This window comes from Opisthocomus hoazin, chromosome 5, assembly GCF_030867145.1.
Source record: "Opisthocomus hoazin isolate bOpiHoa1 chromosome 5, bOpiHoa1.hap1, whole genome shotgun sequence".
Lineage (NCBI taxonomy): Eukaryota > Metazoa > Chordata > Aves > Opisthocomiformes > Opisthocomidae > Opisthocomus > Opisthocomus hoazin.
This window is the reverse complement of record NC_134418.1, coordinates 42,644,632-42,663,525: the sequence shown is the minus strand read 5'-3', so window position 1 is coordinate 42,663,525 and position 18,894 is coordinate 42,644,632. Positions and strand designations below refer to the sequence as shown.

Here is an 18,894-nt window from a genome sequence, read left to right as displayed (position 1 = left end):
AGGAACTATCACAGGTGTACAAAAATATGAAAGTAAACGTAAGGAGATAGCAAATCTTGAAAAACAGTAAAAGTGAAGGCGAGAGCGCATTATAAACCCATTATGAAGTCACATAAAGTTTCTTCAGAGGAACGACTATTCCCGAACAAACAGGAACTTTGGTGTCTTGGCTGAATAACAATGAATTTTTTAGAAATCGCAGCAATGACGTAAATCAGATCATCTCACAGGGCAGCACTTCTTCGTGTTGCTTGTAAGTGTTGCCAAATTAGATCTCATTGAATTGATTTGTAACATATTGCTGCCCTCTTCACCTAAATTTGTGGGATGCTTTATCCAAGTAAATTAAAACTAAGCTTTGTCTGGAAGCTAGGAGAAAGTGATGCTAAAATATGATGTCACAAGGACCAAAGTATGTTAATATGTACATGTTGAGTCAAACATTGTGAAACCTGGATTTCTTTAGTTACTCCTTTGAGGTGGGGTGAAGAAGAGAGAAACTCTTCATACTTAATTACATTCACAGAAGTATACTTAAGGTTTATCAAATTGCTTAACATACTGAATTTTTAATTATTTCACAAAGCTTTTCATCAGGAAAAGGGGTACAAAGGGTTAAAAAGGTACTTCTGATGAAAGTCATTTTGTTGCTGTTGAAATACCACAGTAATGTACATGCTAGCCCAAACAGCTGATTACACATTTCTTTTATTTCCAATAACCTGCCCACAGTGTGATGCTTTGCTTTGGCTGGCCAGCCCTGCTCCAGCTGTGCACCCAAGCGCAGCTCCCCAGCAGATTCTGTCATTTGTGATGGAGTTCTTTGCAGGTTTCCTGTCCAGACCCAACTGGCAATCTCTGACTCTTAAGTTTCAATTAAGTAGTGGCAAATTGACAGGTTTGATAAGGAGTCTGGAATTACAGCATTCTCATATCAGCCATTACAGCTTATCCAGATATATGAACATGCAGAAGCCAGTTTTCCTGCCTTCTCTAGGCCTATTAGGCTGTGTTTAACCACCATTTTCCCCGGTTGACTGGTAGGCCAAATCTTCCCTCCTTGCCTTCATGCATACGTTTCCCTCCAGTGGAACCGAGAGCACACTGAGGTTATTACACATGCAGGTTTTACCCCAATGTGCAGTCAGGATGTGGCTGAAGTGCAGAGTGGGGTAGAACAAAAGTTTCTCCAGTCCACTGATTGCTTTCTCAGTTTCTTTGCCTAGTTCTGCATTTAGGCATTTAAAAAAAACCCCATACAACAACCTCAAACAGGACTTAAGACTTAGCATTTCCTGATCCCAAACTGTATATGGCAGTTCATACCCAAGACTTACAAAAGCTGTATGGTTTTACTGGCTTCTAAATGTGTAGTTTACTGATCTGAGAGTCTGCTGCTTCTTGCAGTTACTTCAGGTGGAATAGTGGCTGCCTTGTCCTCAAAAGTACAGGAACTGAGTCATAAATCCTATAAAGAGTCAGGTACAAAATGAGACAAGTTACTGTTGGTTTTTGTAGAGAAAGGGATAGGGAACGCTTCAGACCTCGCCTGGATTGCTGTGCAGTGTCTCATCACAACCTGTACTGAAGCAAGTGTAAACAAATGACCTTCATGCTTTCCTGATGTTGCACAGAGAGTCTTGAGGAACACAGTTTTATCCAGAAAGACTTTAGTTAGTGGCTAGGCATTTAATTAAATGGGTGTATAAATGAGTGATTGTTGAATGCGTACTTTTTAATTATCTGATAGAGGCCATATTCAAATCAGCATTTTCCACTACTACTAAGAACCTATATTGTGTTACTAATGTTACTATGTTAAAACCAAAGTATACCAGTTCTTGGCAAACACCATGCAATATCCATTCAATTTATGTATTTTTCCGCTTCAGACTGTTGCTTTCCTTTATAGTGATGTTCTGAATGTTGTAAGATCACTTTTCACTACATTCTAATATAGGAAAAGAATCAGATCTAAAATGAGGATTGTTTGCCAATTTTTAAGAAAACATTATTAGAATTTAAGTTGTACTTTCTTTGAAACAAGTTTGCTTATCTATTTTCAGTTAGATACAGTATGTAAATGGTTGAGTAAAAAGTATTCTATGCCAAACCCAGTAGTGAGTCCATGTTTATTACACAATTGAATGTATTTTTAAAATTCAGTTACTAACTTTGATCTGCCTTTGTGAGGTGCTTGTTTGTGTGTTTTAATACTGGAAAGCAATTCTCATTCTCTTCCTAGCATATCCTCTGTATGAGCACAGAGGAACCCTAACTTCCCCCTGACATTGCTGGCACACTGCTTTTCTTTGATGTCACTGCATTAATGCATTGTTCCTCCTCTGGCCTCCACTGTCTGGAAGCTCCTGAAGCGGATACCGTTAAAGACGAGTAGACGCGCTGGCAGGACGCACTGCTGCCTGGTTCCTCTGCTTGCTTAGACACCCACATAGAGAGCTATAAAAACAGGGTGAGAGAGTCCTCGCTGCATCTTAAGCCCCGTGCTTTGGCTTACCAAGCCTGCACATTTGATGCTGCTGTGTCACAGCCAAGCAAAGTCTCAGCCAGCCGGCCGAGATTTGTGCCTGGCTGAAATCAATCTCCCTCCTCCTACTTGCAGCCTCCGCCATCCGCTGTGGCAATTGCCCCTGCAGCCCGGTTGCCTTCAGAGCATGGACAGGACAGACGAGTGGAAACAATTAGAAGCTTCTTAACATGCTTGCTTAACCTTCCTCTTTCAACTGTGTGAAATAAACTAACCTCAGCACTGACTGACTTCAGAGGCTCCTGAAGATTTAAGATATGCATTAAGACATGCTGTGTCCTATGCTTAAAAGCTCAACAGATGAAGCTACCCCAGTTCTGATGAACGTTAAACACAATGGGTGAATGTACCCAGTGCAGGTGAAGTATTTTCTGACTTCATGGTAGTTTCTCTTGGCTGTCTCTAACTGTTGGGAGACACAAATAATTCTGTGCTGTGATGCTATAAACAAAATATTTAAAGATCATGCACAAATTCAGGTGTCCTTCCCTGGAAAGGTGCTTAAATACCCTTAGACTTCAGCACATTGTCCAATCGAAGTGTTTGCGTAAGAACTGGCTGTTCGTACTAAGACAGAGGCATTGTTTGGGGGATTTCTTTTTTCCTCCTTACTCAGAGAACAAAACCCGAGCTTGCAAAGCGTGTAACAAGATTTAGAAAGGTCTCTCTATTTTAGATCAGTTACGGGAAGATAACAAACCGCCAGTGATTAGTGCAATGCATGCCTCAGTGGTTTAATATGCTTCATTAACCAGAACAGTGAGCAGTGGTTCCAAGCGCGGAGAATGACAAGATCTTTTGCAGTTAGTGTGCTGATGGAGTTTTCTTTTAAGGAGAGCATTAACCAAAATTCCATTTCTAAAAGAAAGTGTCGTTAAGTACGATAAAACAGCGTAGCTTCTAATCAAGAAATAGGAACAAGTCACTGCTAGACTTTGGGGTGTTTGCTTCCCTCTTTTCTGCCACTCCCAGTTTTCCTTTGATTTTCTTTTTTCTTTGAATGCTAGGAGGAGATAGTGATGAGTTGTTCAACAGCTCTTAGATACTGCCAGAAATCAATTGTTAATAAAACTGGAAGCATTTATGATAATAGGAAGTATGCATGCGTGGAGCGTGTAATCGGTTGGCTTTCAAAGTGAGTATTTGCTTTAGAGATTAGTATGGTTTCTGAAACAGTTTCCGTTTCCGGTGCAGAAAGTTGTATAGGAGATAACACAAGACTGCATTTAAAACCATTTTAAGCGTTGCCACCTTAGAATTACAGTAGCCATAAGTATACATGACAGTGTGTAGTAAACAGTCAGAGAAAGTGCTGTAGTGGAGCTGAAAATGCGTTGCTGAAGCTTTGAGTGCTGTCGCTGAGCCTGGCTGGTTGTTGGGTTTTTTTCCTCTGCTGGCTTGGAGCCAGGGTGACCCCACTGACATTTCCTGGTTAGGGTTTCCTTAACCCAGCAGAGTGATTCATCTTCAGCTCACCAAGGGGAGCAGAAGCCTTTCCCTTCATTTACTTTTTGTAGTTCTGCCGTAGGTCCTCATCTCGGTATTTTCTGGTCTTATCCTGACGCTCCTCGTTGCTGATAGAACCATTGGTAGACAAGGTGTTGCCAAGTCAGGCTATCGCTGGGGACAGACAGTGAGTGTTTCATGATAGAGCCGAAGCTCCTCTCTCCTGGCCCTCCTTGGCAGAGTGAGCTGTCTTTGTGAAAACTCCCTGTCTGCTTCTTCCAAGTAAGCTATTGCAAGCAGCTGTTTTAGTTCTGTGTAGACCCTTACATACTTGAAGAGCAACACTTTCCACACACACTAAAATCCATCTAAATTTAATGACCATTTGAATATTTAGAGTATTCAGCTTCATAAGGCTTCTAATTTTATCTTCTTAGCATGCTACAATTATATCAGTAACAGATACTGTTCGTGACAGTACCTTATTGCACAGCAAAATGCAAAAAGTTCAGTACTGCTTTCCAAACACTTTTTTTGCCAAAGCTTTAATGTATTGCTCATTTACATATGCTCTAATAACACTTTGAACATTTCATGTTCTATTTCAAACTATATATATGTTTAGAAGAACAAACTCATTCTTCGCTAAGGGTGAGTGAATACTGCGTTCCTTTTGTCATTTGTATTCCTACACAGTAGTCAATGAAAGGGATCTTCCTTAGCTGCTCCAGTAATTTAGCTCGCTTGGGGTTCTAGCTCTGTAGCCTGATGCCTCGTGGCAGATTTGTATTGGAAATCTATTTTAACCTTTCCCCTGCAGTTGTTGAAAGATGGACTCTCCGTCTGTTTCCTCATTTGACCTTCCATTTATTTATTTACTTATTTATTCTCTGATTATTTTTTAGGGAAGCCTACTTCAGTAAAGTAGGACTTTCTTGTTGCACGCAGCTGGAATAATCCAGTTTTCCCCTCCCCTCAACAATGCTAAATTTACATTCATAGCTGCATAGTACAGAATACTTCTAGATATGAATGCCTTTCTTGCAAGTCAAAACATTTTTAAGACTGTCAGAAAATTTTAGGAAGCATTAATTTTATGGACATTTTACTTAACATATTTAAATTTTTAATGAGACCGATAATAATACAGATCACATGTTTACTTCTATTTTTCTAACTACTCTCTTCCTAGATGTTTTAAACTTTGGGGTCTTCCAATCATACACTTATTAAGCTGAGGACTTGTATTTACTGCAAATAAAAACCCCTGTTTATCCAAAAAGCAAATAAATTCCAGTTTGAAATGCTTCTGCAAATACTCACAAATTCTCTTAGCTGTGCATTTTGCTCTAAGTCTCTTTTTCAGGCTGAAATCCCCCAGGAATTCACTTTTGCTGAGAGACAATGGTGGGTACTAGAAAATGAGTCCTGCCAAGGATGGGACTCAGCACAGGCCACAGATGGAATGGGAGAAGTGTCTGAATAACAGCATTTAACTAAAAAAACTCCTTACCTAGTAAAAAAGCAGCATTATAAAACATGTTTAAATTAAGTAGAAGTCCCCTTCTGCCCTCTACTTTCTTCGCTTTCTATTGCAAAGTGAGTAACTTTACTGAAGTGTTGCCTGGTACTAATTTTAATAAGTCTAACAATTTTTATTCACATGCCAGAGAGGCAATGGAGGCACTGACATGTATGAGCCTTGTATATCGCCTGTGGTCACTGGGAAGGTCTGACAGTACTTGCTTCTTCTGTAAACGTGACGTTGACATTGCCTGAGAATACTGTGCAGAACAGCAGAGGTGTCTGATAACCATGACCGAGAGCACAGTGTTTCTAATATTGATGTGATTGTAGAGTATTTCATCAAAGGTGGGCTGTATATTATGAAGGTATCCTTCAGTCCAGAGCACAGTTTCAGTTCTTACCTAATTAAATATATTGAAGAGTTCAAATAACCATCTTTACTAATAGTTGTTAATACACTCCAGGCACTTTTTAACTTCTAGATGATGACCCTAATATCTGTATCTTAACAGTGTTACATACAAAAAACAAACCATTACATAATTACACTTTTCAGTGTGACAGAGGTCATCAGGATTTGTCAATTCATGGCTTTACTGGATAGCACCTTTCTTTCACTGACTTTTTCCTTATTATGGATGTCGTATTCTTGTTCCTGTCTGCAGCTGCGAGCCTGTAGCCAGCTGGGCTCGCTAAACTCTACTTCTTCATACTCTTCCAGACTTCTTCATTCCATGAATAAGCTTTGAGCGGCCTCTTTTATTGTTGTTTATACACTTCTGGTCATGTCTTCTTCTGGACCATCTCCTGTTCTTAAACTTTCTCTTTATTCTATCATATAATTCACCTCTTTGAAAAGAAATTATGTTCTCATTGCAGGAGATGACTTGGACATGTACCAAAACCAGCTTCTGGAACTTCGGCAGAGGCTATTGTATGCTGAAAAGGAGCTTAAAAAAAGATCACAGGAGCTGAGCAGTGCCCTAGATGAGATTAAACGTGTACTTGCAAAAAGAATGAACTTGACAACAAATCACACAGGTTTGTATGTATAGAAATATACTGTCGTAATGGTTCAAAGTTGTGTGTGCTCATGTTTCTTTGTCATTGGTGTGGGGAGAAAAATAATTTTAGGTAGACATTTCTACTTTAAAAAAATAAAAAAGAGTGGGGAGCTAACCTGGAGCCTCTCTTTAAACAGGATCAGTTAGTAACTAAACAAACAAGGAGAGGGAAAAAAGGGGATGCAATAGACTGCAGTGGTGTCATAGTGGCAAAGCTGTACATATTGATAATCGAGTTTCCTACAGTGCTTACTGCTCTCCTGCTGCCAACTACAGTGCACTGAATAAAATATTTTTACCAGCTTTTGCTATGCCCTTACACCCTGATAAGTACTAGGGCTGTGTCTAACCTGGAAGGCAGGCACACCTCCTCAGAAGTTCCGAAGTCCTGGTCCCCCTCCTGTCGAGGTGGAATGACTTTTTGGGGGGACTTTTTGGCCATGAGTGCCGTGCCGCGCTGCCAGCGGACCCCAGGCACCGAGGCGCATGTGGTGGGTGCACAGTCCCATCTCAGCAGGCAGACCACATACAGCTGGGTACTTGCCTGGACCCAGGAGCTGAGGAGCCCCAGGAGGTCTTGCTGGCTAGATACAGCCTAAGAATGTTCCCTCTAGAATTTATTTGTATCTCTCAAGCAGTTTGTTAATAATCTGAAGGAAATGGGAATGCTTGTAAGTGATGCCGATTAAAAGAAAACCTCTGAGGGGGGGTTCTCTGCCCCCTTTTTTTTTTTTTCCTTTTTTCCAAGAGGGACAACAACATGCCATTAACATAGTGATCTGGCTTCTTTCCATTGTTTAATTGAACTTCTTATTTATTTAAAAATGTATTAGATCCTTGCCTTACAGACTGTTGTACATCCCCATCCATCTGCGCACTGTAGTTGCATGCAATAGGTTAGACAGTTTGATTCTGTCCCCTGAAAGAAATGATGTAGTCGTGCAGGATCTGCCTTCCTCCCTGTTATGACTGGAAGAACTACTTCCCTGGGGAGTGAAGCAAAGCTAGAGGGGGCATCTCTGCACTGTAGGGGTTCCACAACACACCCTGACTTCAAACAGAGTCTGGATGCTACTGAAAACTACTTTTTAAAAATCCTTATTTGCATTCAGTACAGTGGGCTGGTATCAGGTTAAAACAGGGAATTAATCAGGACTGTTACAGGGGAAGAAGGAACAAGGTGCATTCCTGCTCTGTGTAGTCAGCTCCGTTTCTTATCCTGTTCTCCCCTGCCTCTTTTTGTCTGTTTATTCAGTATTAATTCAGTGGACTGTTCAGATGCGTATAAACAAATGCTTGGGTGTTGGCAGGGTTGTGGCCTGACAAGCTTTAGAACAGAGACCACGTTGTCAGGTGCCAGTAGCCCCACGTACTGTGGACAAGGAGTTACTGCCTAATGCACATAATAGCAGTAGAGGAGAGGGCAAGTTCCCCCTCCCTCTGCTCTTCATTCTTATTGGAGCCAGATGAATATCAGAAAGTATTAAAGCTGTCAATTCACAGTATTCAAAGCAGGAATTTCTTAATATCACTGGAGAGTTTTCCTTTTATTACTTGCTCTTCTGCTTCCTGTTTCAGCCAAGTTTTATTGCACTAGAAAAAATAGGTTTATTGTACACAATAAAACTAAAGTCCCTTACCCAACCCTTGATAGGTACTACTTCCAAACAAAAATGGAAAGTCTATAAATCATGAAGGTCATTTTAAAAAAAAAAGTTTCCTTGTAGCAAAATTCTAGTATATTTAATGGCAAAGCAGAGGTGGAGGAGTTGTGGGTCTCTTTCATATGCAAATGTCTGGACATATATATATATGTGTGTGTGTGGTTTTGGTGTTTTGTGTTTTTTTTTTCAACTGTTTCCTGTAGAGTGGGGAATCTTTGTTGAGTCCTGATTTTCAGTGAGAATATCTTCTGGAAGTTGAAAAATTTCAAACAAATATTGCCCATTCAGTAATCCTCTGTCTTCACTGATCTGCGTGAATAAAGCTGATGATGGTCATTTGTCGGACTTGTTTTAAGTCACTTTGAAAGGTGGTAAATTTAGGAAGTTATCTTAGATGCATTTCTTAGGCAAATAACTTTCTATCTAAGTCAATAAACCTCTTGCTTTGCTGACTGTGAAACTGTGAGTTTTCAAGTTTTCTGCAGCTTGGAAGGCTGTTAATGTGATTTTGTTGGCTAAAGCTCATTGAGGTGGTGTTCTGATATAACAAAGTGCCCTAGCACCAGCCTCTTTGCACAACTGTTAAAGTGTCTGAAGGAAGCACCCACTGAAGTATGAATTACCTTAAATTCATAGCAGCTTTGTTTTTTTTTCTTTCAGGGAAAAAAGACATACACATTGTAGGTAGCTAGTAGGGTAGAGGAACATTCAGCAACACAGAATGACAGACAGAATTCTAGTATGAGCCCTGTGTCAGGAAAGCAAGATTTGAGCCTTTAGACAACTGGTGAATAAAGTCTGGAGTGATCTTTAGTTTTGTTTCCAAGCAGTTTTCTTAAATGTTACAAAGACCATTTGTTATTCTTCGTAAATATAGTTTTCATTTTAATCCATTCAAATACCTTCTTTAAAATTGCATGGTGCATATCATCCCTGTACGCATGGGTATCTTACATTAAGCACATTTTTTTTGCAAGTTTTGTAATCGATTTTATAAAGATTTGAGAATTAAGTTATTCAAATTTTTATTAAATTTATTTTAAGGAATTTTTACCACCACTGGAACATTCAGGAATGTTTATATCAAGGAAGATAAATTTGTACATTAATGATATCTGGTTTTTACATGGTTTATTTTAAAAAAATAGGATTATTTTTATAAGGTCACACTGGAGTTATTTCAACATGAATAAATATTCTATTTATTCTCATCTTTATTTTACTCTAGTAAAGAAAAAATAAGTATTCTCTACTTTTAACTACTGCAGTCTTTTATTTCTTGAACAGTTTCCAAAGGCCTGGATCTGGTTGTCCTTTTTGCCATAGTACTTTTAATAACCTGTTTGAGCCCTGCAAACCACCATGTGTTACATTTTGGGGAAATCATTTAAGTTTGTTAAGTAATTAAGAAAGTTATTAACCAGTTTCTTTTCATTGAAAAAGTTGCCTGTCAGCCGTGCAAAACATGAACCAGTTCTTTTCCTGCTGCTTTTAAAATAACTGCTTATTGTGTTGTAAGGTGGCTTGATCCTGCAACTGTTGAGGCACAGGGAGATGCAGGCAGAGTTCCCAGGATGTTCAGGCGTGGAGCTCTGCACCATTGTTTGGTTGGGGGAGTTGTACTGGGTGCTTCTCAGTTTTGTTACCAGGAGGGTAATATATATGGTGTATAATCACTTCTCAGGAATAGTTCTGACTGGATAACCTTGTGTGTGGTAATCTGCTAGTATTCAGTTGGGGAAAACAGTTGAAATAATGGGCTTCACAGCTGTTTTTTTTTAATTGATGTGTATATGTGTGTTTGTTATTTCTTTAAGATGATACGAAGTGGAAAGTGTTAAACCTCAGCAGAAAACTCCCCATGCATCTTACAAACATGTATTACTATCTACCTCACCTTCGAGAAGATGAAGACGCCATTTTTCCAAATGTTATTTTTGGGCAACAGAGAACTGGAGGTAGGAAATAAAGTTTGGCTTATTTTTTCTATATGTTTATATTTTATATGAAGTTCTGTCGATGAAGCATACTCAAAGTTTGGAGTGGGTTTTCTCCCTAAACTTTATAATGTTGCCAAACCAAAGAAATTTTAATGGGGATGGCAAAAGCACTTTTACCACTCCCATCCCTATGTAAAGTCTTTGCCCAAAGTATCATGATAAACCTGGTATAGCTGATATTTTTTTCCCCACAAAAATAGTATGAATGAGGAAACCAAGGAGAATTTATAATGCACTGTTTGCTAAAGTTAGAAGCAAATGGAAAGGTGATGTGATTGTTTAAAGGACATTAATAAATCTTCAGTGTAACTTTTCCATCCACGTGAGATATCAGCTGACACCTGCTCAAATCATAATGAATTCCAGTGAACTATAATACAAATTATAAAGTTACATCTTCTCCTGTAATGTGATACGGAAGAAGAACATTCGAAAGCAGTAAGCAAACCAGGAACTAGTCAACCATTTTGCTGGGTTTTGTATTTTGTTGAAATTTTCACTTTTCTCTAGGGTAATTTTACATACAGAAATGTTGGCAGGACATTTGATGTAGCTAAAAAGCCATCTTGGCCGTGCTCATGACAATGGATAACTTTCTACACTCTTCTCATTAGTAGGTGTAGTTGTAGCAATGTGACCTAGTGCCGTAGTTCTCAATGGAGTGCCCGTAGATCAACGTCAGTCTGCAAAAGACCAGAGGTGGTCAGCAAAATGATTTGGAAAAGACCCTCAGAAACTAGATATGTTCACAAGCAAGGGAAAAAAAAAGGAAGAAAGGTAATAAGTAATAAAAGAATGCTCCATGTTTAATTTTCATTTATTTGTACATTAAAATCACAATAGCAAGACCACAGTTTAACAAGTACAAGCTGACCTTCACTGTGTAAAACCAAACAAAACCCCAGTGGTTTAGCAGATTGTGTGCTGGGAAGGAACGTTGGAACTTTGGCATTTTTGAGCTGATGCTGGCACAAATGATGAAGTCTGGAGCAAGTCACTAACTGCACCTACTCCTTTCCTTTAAAATGTGCTGCTTCCTTACCAGCCTCGCGAGGTTTTGGTGAATAGGAATCTTCTGCAAGGACTAAGAATTCTGCAGGTTTACTGAGCCATATTAGATCACTGACTTCAGTAGTGCCCTCACCAGCGGAAAAAAAAAAAGAGGTCCTGCTTACAATCCAATGATATAATATAGTACAGGTTTGCTAGTAGTGGAGCCTTTGCCAGAGACAGTTTCAGTTCCTTTCTTCTTAATAACATCAAAGTTCCTTTCTTCTTATTGTTAATTATTCCAAAGCCATGGATTCATATCACTTCAACTGAAAGATTTTTGAGATTTTGATTTTTGGACTCCTTTCTGAGATACGCAGTGCTCATCTCCTGTGACAACTTGCTCAGTAAAGCAGTGTTGCTTTAACTCTTACTACTTGGATCTCCGACTCCATGCCAAGAGCTAGCGCCTATTCTGCAATAACCACTTTTGAAACTCAGTAGCAGATACCCATGTGTTTGCCAGAGGTAGTAATATCTCCAAGTTCTCAAATGTCAACAGTCTACGCAGTGTTGACCTGGTGCTTATAACACAGACACAGGTGTCTCTAACCCAGACTTAGCTGGAGGTATCTCTCCTTCCAGGTAATAAAGCAAATGCTGTCACCGTGCTATAGGAATATTAACTGTTACCAAGTCTCATGGTCACATCAAATCAAAATTAAATTGTAATTAAAATGTAATTTCAGTTTCCCTTTACCTGACTTAAAATTGTGTGGCTTGTGGACTTCTTTCTTTGCAGTCTCACTGGTGATGGGTATTCCTACTGTGAAAAGGGAAAAACAACATTATCTGATTGATACACTGCGTTCCCTACTGTACGAACTTCCTGAAGAGCAAAAGAATGACTGCATAATAATCATCTTTGTAGCAGAGGTAAGTTTGCATGGGAGGGTGCAGTATGCTGCTAGAAAGACAATATGGAGATTTGCGTCTTGGTGTGACAGTGTAGGAGAGGCAGCAAAATACTGTTAGCTAGGCTTTGGGAGGGATTTCTTCAGGGTTGGAGGAGATAGTGACCAGTTAGTGCCTCGGTGTTCCTATGTAGAAGAATCCTTGTAAATCAGATGCTTGAAGGGTAAAAAGTTGTATTACATTTACACAGTTGTTGCAGTCAGATTTTCACATAAAACCATATGAACTCATTATTTATCTCTGAAAATATTCTACTTCAAGAATGAAATGCAAGTCCTCCACAGAAAAGTTCCATAGAACCTGGAAAAAGTAAACTTAGTCTAACAAAAGTTCAGATTATTTATCTGCTGCTTTGATATCATATATCTTGCAAAGTACCTTGACATTGGCATTTCTTGTGGAAAAGAAAACTGTTCAGAGACTTGAATGGTTCCATGTTTGGGAGAGCAAACAGTGCTCGAGGTAGAATGTTAGGGGTAAATGATTTTTTTTTCTGAGTCCAAAATGTCTTGATTGCATTGGAAAAAAGATACAGAAGGGAATTAGCTAGTGATAGTTACTTGCAGGTAAAAAGACTGTGTAATTATTCAGACTTAATGTTTATTCTTCATATTTCTTTGTCCTTCCATAAACAACATTAAATTTCATACATGTATTCATTAACAGTTAAAGTTTGCTTTTTTAGTTCAGTCATCACTTAGAGCAGTTTTTGCAACTGTAATACTGTCAAACAGAACAGAGTTCGCTTTATTAAGTTATGTCATGGCTTCCACTCTGCTGTTTGGATCACAACGATAAGTAGATAGGCCAAATTCTACTGGCTGTAGTTCCTCTTCAGCAGAATTTTCACGAGCTGAACTGCTAGTCGCTGTTTCTCAGTGAAGAGCCCTGGCAGTGATGAGCTTTGCCTAGCTGCCATTCGGATAAACCTTCTGTTACAGGGCTTCAGAGGGTTCTTTGAGTTTTTAAGGGTTAACTTCTGAATAGTACAGTTTCCCACGGTGGACAGTCCTAACGTGGCATTTTTAGCAAAAAGTAGCTTTGGTTGTAGTAGTGGTCCATTTCAGCCAATTTAGGATTAAGCTGCTGTTGTAAGCATCAGTCTTTCCCCTTTTTCCCGTCCCCAAAGTCACGTTCTTGCACCTTCCATTGTTCACCATGCAGTAAATTAAAGCAGGTTGATTGTGCTGATATGAGAGGGGATAAGAACATTTAATGATGAGGGGGGGCAGGTGTGTTCACTGACCACAAATCTACACCTTCTTTTTTCCCAGAAAGGTTCAGAAGATCAAGGTAAATGTGTTTGCATCATGGGTTAAATCAGAGTAACTTATTGACTGAAAGTGAGTTTCAAAGTTGTTGGTATATTTTTCTTACCACAGTTCTTTACATATCACGTTGCATCTTTTTTTTTACTTACTACAAATTTAATATATAGCTGGTAAGGACCATTTCTATATTTTTTAAAAAAACTGAACTGCTAAGACAGGTATTGTATTGCTTTCGAAATCCATAAAACTTAGCACGGTTTAATATAGTTAACAGATGTGTTTTCCACACTAAAACTGTTATTTTTACAAAACAGCAGCGATGACTAAGTCTGTCTTCAAAATCTCCAGACTAAGAGCCAGAAGTTTGTTATATTAGGTAGAAACTCTAAATAAAAATTTTAAGTATCACTAGCTTTAGAAAATTTTGCTTAGGTGACTTTTCTCAACAGCCTCAGGCCTCTTTAGTGATTTTTGGATGATTAACCTGAAACAGCACTTTTTACTGACAGTTCTATGACTGTGCTTTTCTGGCATAAATGAAAGCTGTAGAACAGAATTTTATGCAGAAAATGGCCTGGCGTCCTGCAGAAGCAATGAAAAAACAAAATGCAGAAAGCGTAGCTGGAGATAGCTCAGTTCTAGTTGCAATTACGTTGAAAGTTTGGTTGGTTTGAAAAACCTCACGCTATCCTTTAGTAAGAAGGCTGCTATAACATAGTGCTTTTGTTTGGAATGAAGAGAATTGGAGAATAAAAATGAAGTTTGGTCATGTGACTATTCCCCACAAAATTCTGCTTAAGACTCAAATAGATGACTTGAAATGACTTGAAATTAGTAGGCATGGTGTTGTTGGGTGGATGCCTGGACTTGATGATCTTAGAGGTCTTTTCCAACCTATGATTCTATGAACTCCCCTTCTTTTCTTTAGGTGAACGCAGAATATGTTAACAGTGTCGCAGAAAGTGTTAAAACCAGGTGAGTCCCATAGAGTGAAACACTGAACAGCTAGTAAACACGTTCTGAGCTTTTATGGAAAGAATTAGAGCATTTCAGCAATAAATTACAACTCTACGACACTGAAATGGAACTGTTAAGAAATAAGGCAAAGATACACTCTTAATATGTGTATTGTAACACTGAAATTCAGAACAGAAGGATGTATATCAGTTTCTATTCCTTATTTCATAAATATGCTTTAACTAATCAGGCAAGGTCTCAACTTAAGCCTCTGATAAATATTTACTTGAACCTCAGTCTTTTCCCCATTAAATTAATGATGCAATTCAAGGCACCTGAGGCTACATATATTAGGTCCCCTCTGACTTCACAGCCCTGCAATGTATTCTGATGTCTGTCATGTTTTCTAGGTGGTTTTGTTTCCTCATTTGCCTCTTTTTCATGAAGGCAATGCATTTTGCACAGCAATCCAATTCTATTTGTAGTGTTAAATACTATTATATGACAGGTAACATGAGATGAATATTCTTTGCTGTGCCAAATTAATATGAGTTAGCAAATTAAGGCTTGAGTCCCACTGTGGTTTTGCTTGCTCTTATCATTCTTTCCCATAGACATCCATGGCATCATGTGCATGTGAAAAACCTTAGAGCAGCTTGAGAACAACAACTACTAAATTCAGATGTTTGGGAAAAAAATTACATTCCTTGGTAGATTTATTTTGTCTTACAAAAGCTGCTTTCTAAGAAATGGTACAGTGTAGCTAACAGTCACAAAACAGGTAAGGCCAAAGGCCCTGAAGTGCAGCTGACCAAAAGAAGCAAGAGGTGAAATCCGCATTGTGCTGCAGTACTGGTGTTGCTGGTTTCTTTGGTGCACAAGGTCATTCATAAATCACTCTGGCAGAACCCCACTTTGCCCAGTACTTGAAGTGAAGCAGCCTTTCCCCTCTTTCCTTCTTTAAAATGACTACAAGAGAGCTCTCAAGCTTTGTATCGACGTTTTTTAGAATATTAACAAAAACAAACGAAACAGTTCAACAAGATCGCTGGAGAGGCTGCCCTTTTCCTTCACTTTGGAGGCTTTGCTGCATGTCCCGCTCCACTCAAGGGTTTCCCAGAGTGTGTTTAGAGTGCAGGTTTCCCCCAGAAGGCTCCCCAAGCTGAGCCTGCTAGCTAAGTGATAGCACCAGCTTCCTGCCTCGGGAGGGTTCAGCTCAGCGGGAGGACGGGGTGAAGAGGCAGTCCTCCTGCTGAGCACCACAAGGTGCGGTACGTACGGCAGCCTAAGCACTTACAGAATTCTTGTGATTTCTCTATGTTTTTTAAAATGTTACTGCAGAGTAGATGCACTGTCAGTGTTACACAGTAAGACTGAGATTCTTTTTCATAAGCATGCTTGTACTGTGATCTGCTTAATATTTAATGTTAGCTTTTTTCATTAATCATAGGAAATGGGGAACTCAGTTCTGAAAACTCCTTATTTCAGTGATCCTATACCTATTAAAACTGAAGAATTTTTTTTTTCACATGTTCTGGAGGAAGGGGGAGATTTGACTTCCAAGTTTGGCTCCCAAAGTTGATTACACTGTTTTTCAATCACTTAAATGGAAAATTAAATCCTTGGAGCAGAGACTGGACCCAGACTCCCCACACCAAACCCCCACTCCAGCACAGTATCATTTTGTCTAGAATGTAGAATTAAAGTTGCAGCACGTGTAAGGAAGCTAGGAGCTCTCACGCAAGGGGGAACAGTTGTATTCTATATCTATATGTTTTGCATCTATCTATCTGTAGATGCAGGAGGGGCAGGATTTCTGAGACGCACTTCAGTGTTTTCTGAGACTGTGATGAGTTACTGCCCTGCCTGTTCTGATGGTTGTCAAAGACCCCTTCTTGGTTCAATCTGCGTGACTTCGGTTCTTTGCTAGAGGTGTGAATTCCACTTCTGAAGAAGCAGACCTAGCTCTGGTGAGCTGCTGCCTGTGATTGCCCTTGAAAGTCTTTTTGAGGAATGGGGTCTCACTATGCTTCTCTTCACAGCTTCCCCAGAGAAATCCAGTCTGGAGTCCTAGAGGTTATTTCTCCTCCTTCTTCTTATTATCCAGATCTTTCCAACCTGAAGAAAACATTTGGGGATTCAGAGGACAGAGTAAGGTAAGATAGCTGTATAAAACCTAAGAACTTAGCTAAGATCTTATTGCAGCCTTTCAGTACTTAAAGGTAGCTTGTAAGAAAGATGGGGACAAATTTTTTAGCAGGGCCTGTTGCGATAGGACAAGGAGTAATGGTTTTCAACTAAAAGCAGGTAGGTTTAGACTGGGTGTGAGGAAGAAACCCTTGTATGATGAGGGTTGTAAAACACTGGAACAGGTTGCTCAGAGAGGTGGTAGATGCCCCATCCCTGGAAATGTTCAAGGTCAGGCTGGATGGGGCTCTGAGCAAGCTGGTCTAGTGGTAGGTGTCCCTGCTCACTGCAGGAGGGTTGGGCTAGATGATGTTTAAAGGTCCCTTCCAACCCAAAGCATCCTATGATTCTAAATTTTGCTGAGTACAAAATGGAAAATTGTGCAAGTCAGCATTGTTTGAGCAGATAATGTTTTTGAATTTCAGAGCTAATGGACCTCAAGTGTACTTTTAAAAAAAATGACTACACAAGGGAACTTGAGAAAAGCTATGCTGCACATCAGCTTCAGGGTGAGACCCAAGGCTTCTCCTTTGGGCCTTGACTCTAGGCATCCCATAGGTTTTAAACCAGCTGCATAATGCCAAGAGGCAATAGGCTAGATGATCTGGTCATAAGGGAAAAAATAGGTAAGTGTTTTGTGTGACACAAAGGAAAACCCATGTGGCCCCTTAGCTAACTAGTAACAACTACCGTGGGTTTAATTAATGACCTAACTTTGGTGATTAAGGACTTTTTATACTACTGTTAATAATATATCCTAACTGGTGACTTCGTTAGCTCGTGTGCCCCAAATTCACTGAGACAGAGATTATAACCTAACAAAATTGATTTATTGGAGGAAAGTAATTTTCTTTTGATCAACAATAACTAGTATATCAGAAGCTACCCCAACAATGCAGCAAGAGAGCTGCAGTGCCGAGAGTTTAGGTTGAAGGAAATCAGCAAGTGTATGTATGCATGTATCTTGGGTTTATAGATACACCTTGTATCTTTCAGAGCATAAACATGTTTTCATAGTTATACTTAAATTTCAGGTATAATTAGAATTGAATCAGATACACTTTTATGCTAATTAAGTACTGAGAAATTACTCTTTAGTCTTTTAGCATTGGTTATCAAACATCAGCTTCATCGTCTGGTAAAATGAGAGACTGTACTCTGTAGAGAAAAATCCGTATTTACATTTAAACCTGTTTTCTGTTCTGTTCATCAGTAAAAGCACCTACTTTTAGATCTTTAAATAATCATTGTGTGTTGATCTCTACTGTTCATAATATAATCAGTAGAATCTTTAAGTCGTTTGACATGAATATACTTGTTAGACATTTTGTTTCAGGCTGCATTGATACAGATCAAAACTTTTTGCTTAGTTAATGTTAACCTTTACAGGAAAGTAAAATTATTTACAAATATTTATACTGATTATAGAAGAATTTTTATTCACTTAACAATGAGTTAGAATACTCAACCTTACAATTTTACTGTAGAGAAAAGACTGCAGAGCATTAGAAATAACTCTTGCACCCCCCAAAAAAAGCTCATCAGAATTTGCTGCTTATGTTTAGGTGGAGAACTAAACAGAATTTGGATTATAGCTTTTTAATGCTATATGCCCAGCCTAAGGGAACATTTTATTTACAGGTATGTTCACATTATCATTAAGTAGCTGCAATACATCTGTACTGATTATTAGCTTTGGCGATTTTCATTTGTTTCAAAGGCCTAGATAAAAACAGCAATCTATTGTCATTTTCTGTGTATTTTGCCTGTGCTCTTTACAAGCATCCACATATTTCTGTGTTTTTATATATCTTGCAGCCAGGTACTGTTTCCATCTGTACCTTCCTGTCATTTGTGAGGTTGAATAACAAGGTAACTGAAGCATGAAACGCTTACATGATTAGGTTAAGAAAGTCAGAATTTAATGTGTTTTCACTTGGTGGAGCAGGACAGAATAATGGTGGTAGGTCCAGGTTACGTTCCAGGTCACAATGCACCAAAAACCCCTTATAGATAGGGAAATGTACAGTATAGTGATACTGGAGACAGGGTTAAACTGCAAGTTGGTACAGATCCTAAATTCTCCAAAATATTTAGAGTGTTACGCTTTAAGAAGATCCCCAAGCATTCAGGCTTAGGTTTAGCCATCATTCTAGATTTGTGCTAGTTTGCTCTCCATAAAGATGATAATCACCACCAGAGATTGCAAAATTTATCATGACTGTTCAGTAATGAAACAGATCCATAAAATTTCGTGTAGCTTGT

The 18,894-nt window shown here is 39.0% G+C and overlaps 1 protein-coding gene across 1 annotated transcript in view; it reads left to right on the top strand.

The window, feature by feature from the left end:
* The window catches only part of MGAT4D (MGAT4 family member D), a 36,732-nt gene that overhangs the window by 3,439 nt on the left and 14,399 nt on the right, over positions 1 to 18,894 (top strand). The window contains exons 2-7 of the mRNA XM_075422202.1: positions 6,401 to 6,562; positions 10,067 to 10,207; positions 12,042 to 12,175; positions 14,414 to 14,460; positions 16,485 to 16,598; positions 18,195 to 18,270. Of these exons, the coding sequence (XP_075278317.1) occupies positions 6,401 to 6,562; positions 10,067 to 10,207; positions 12,042 to 12,175; positions 14,414 to 14,460; positions 16,485 to 16,598; positions 18,195 to 18,270 (674 nt within the window). The remainder of the gene's footprint in view (positions 1 to 6,400; positions 6,563 to 10,066; positions 10,208 to 12,041; positions 12,176 to 14,413; positions 14,461 to 16,484; positions 16,599 to 18,194; positions 18,271 to 18,894) is intronic.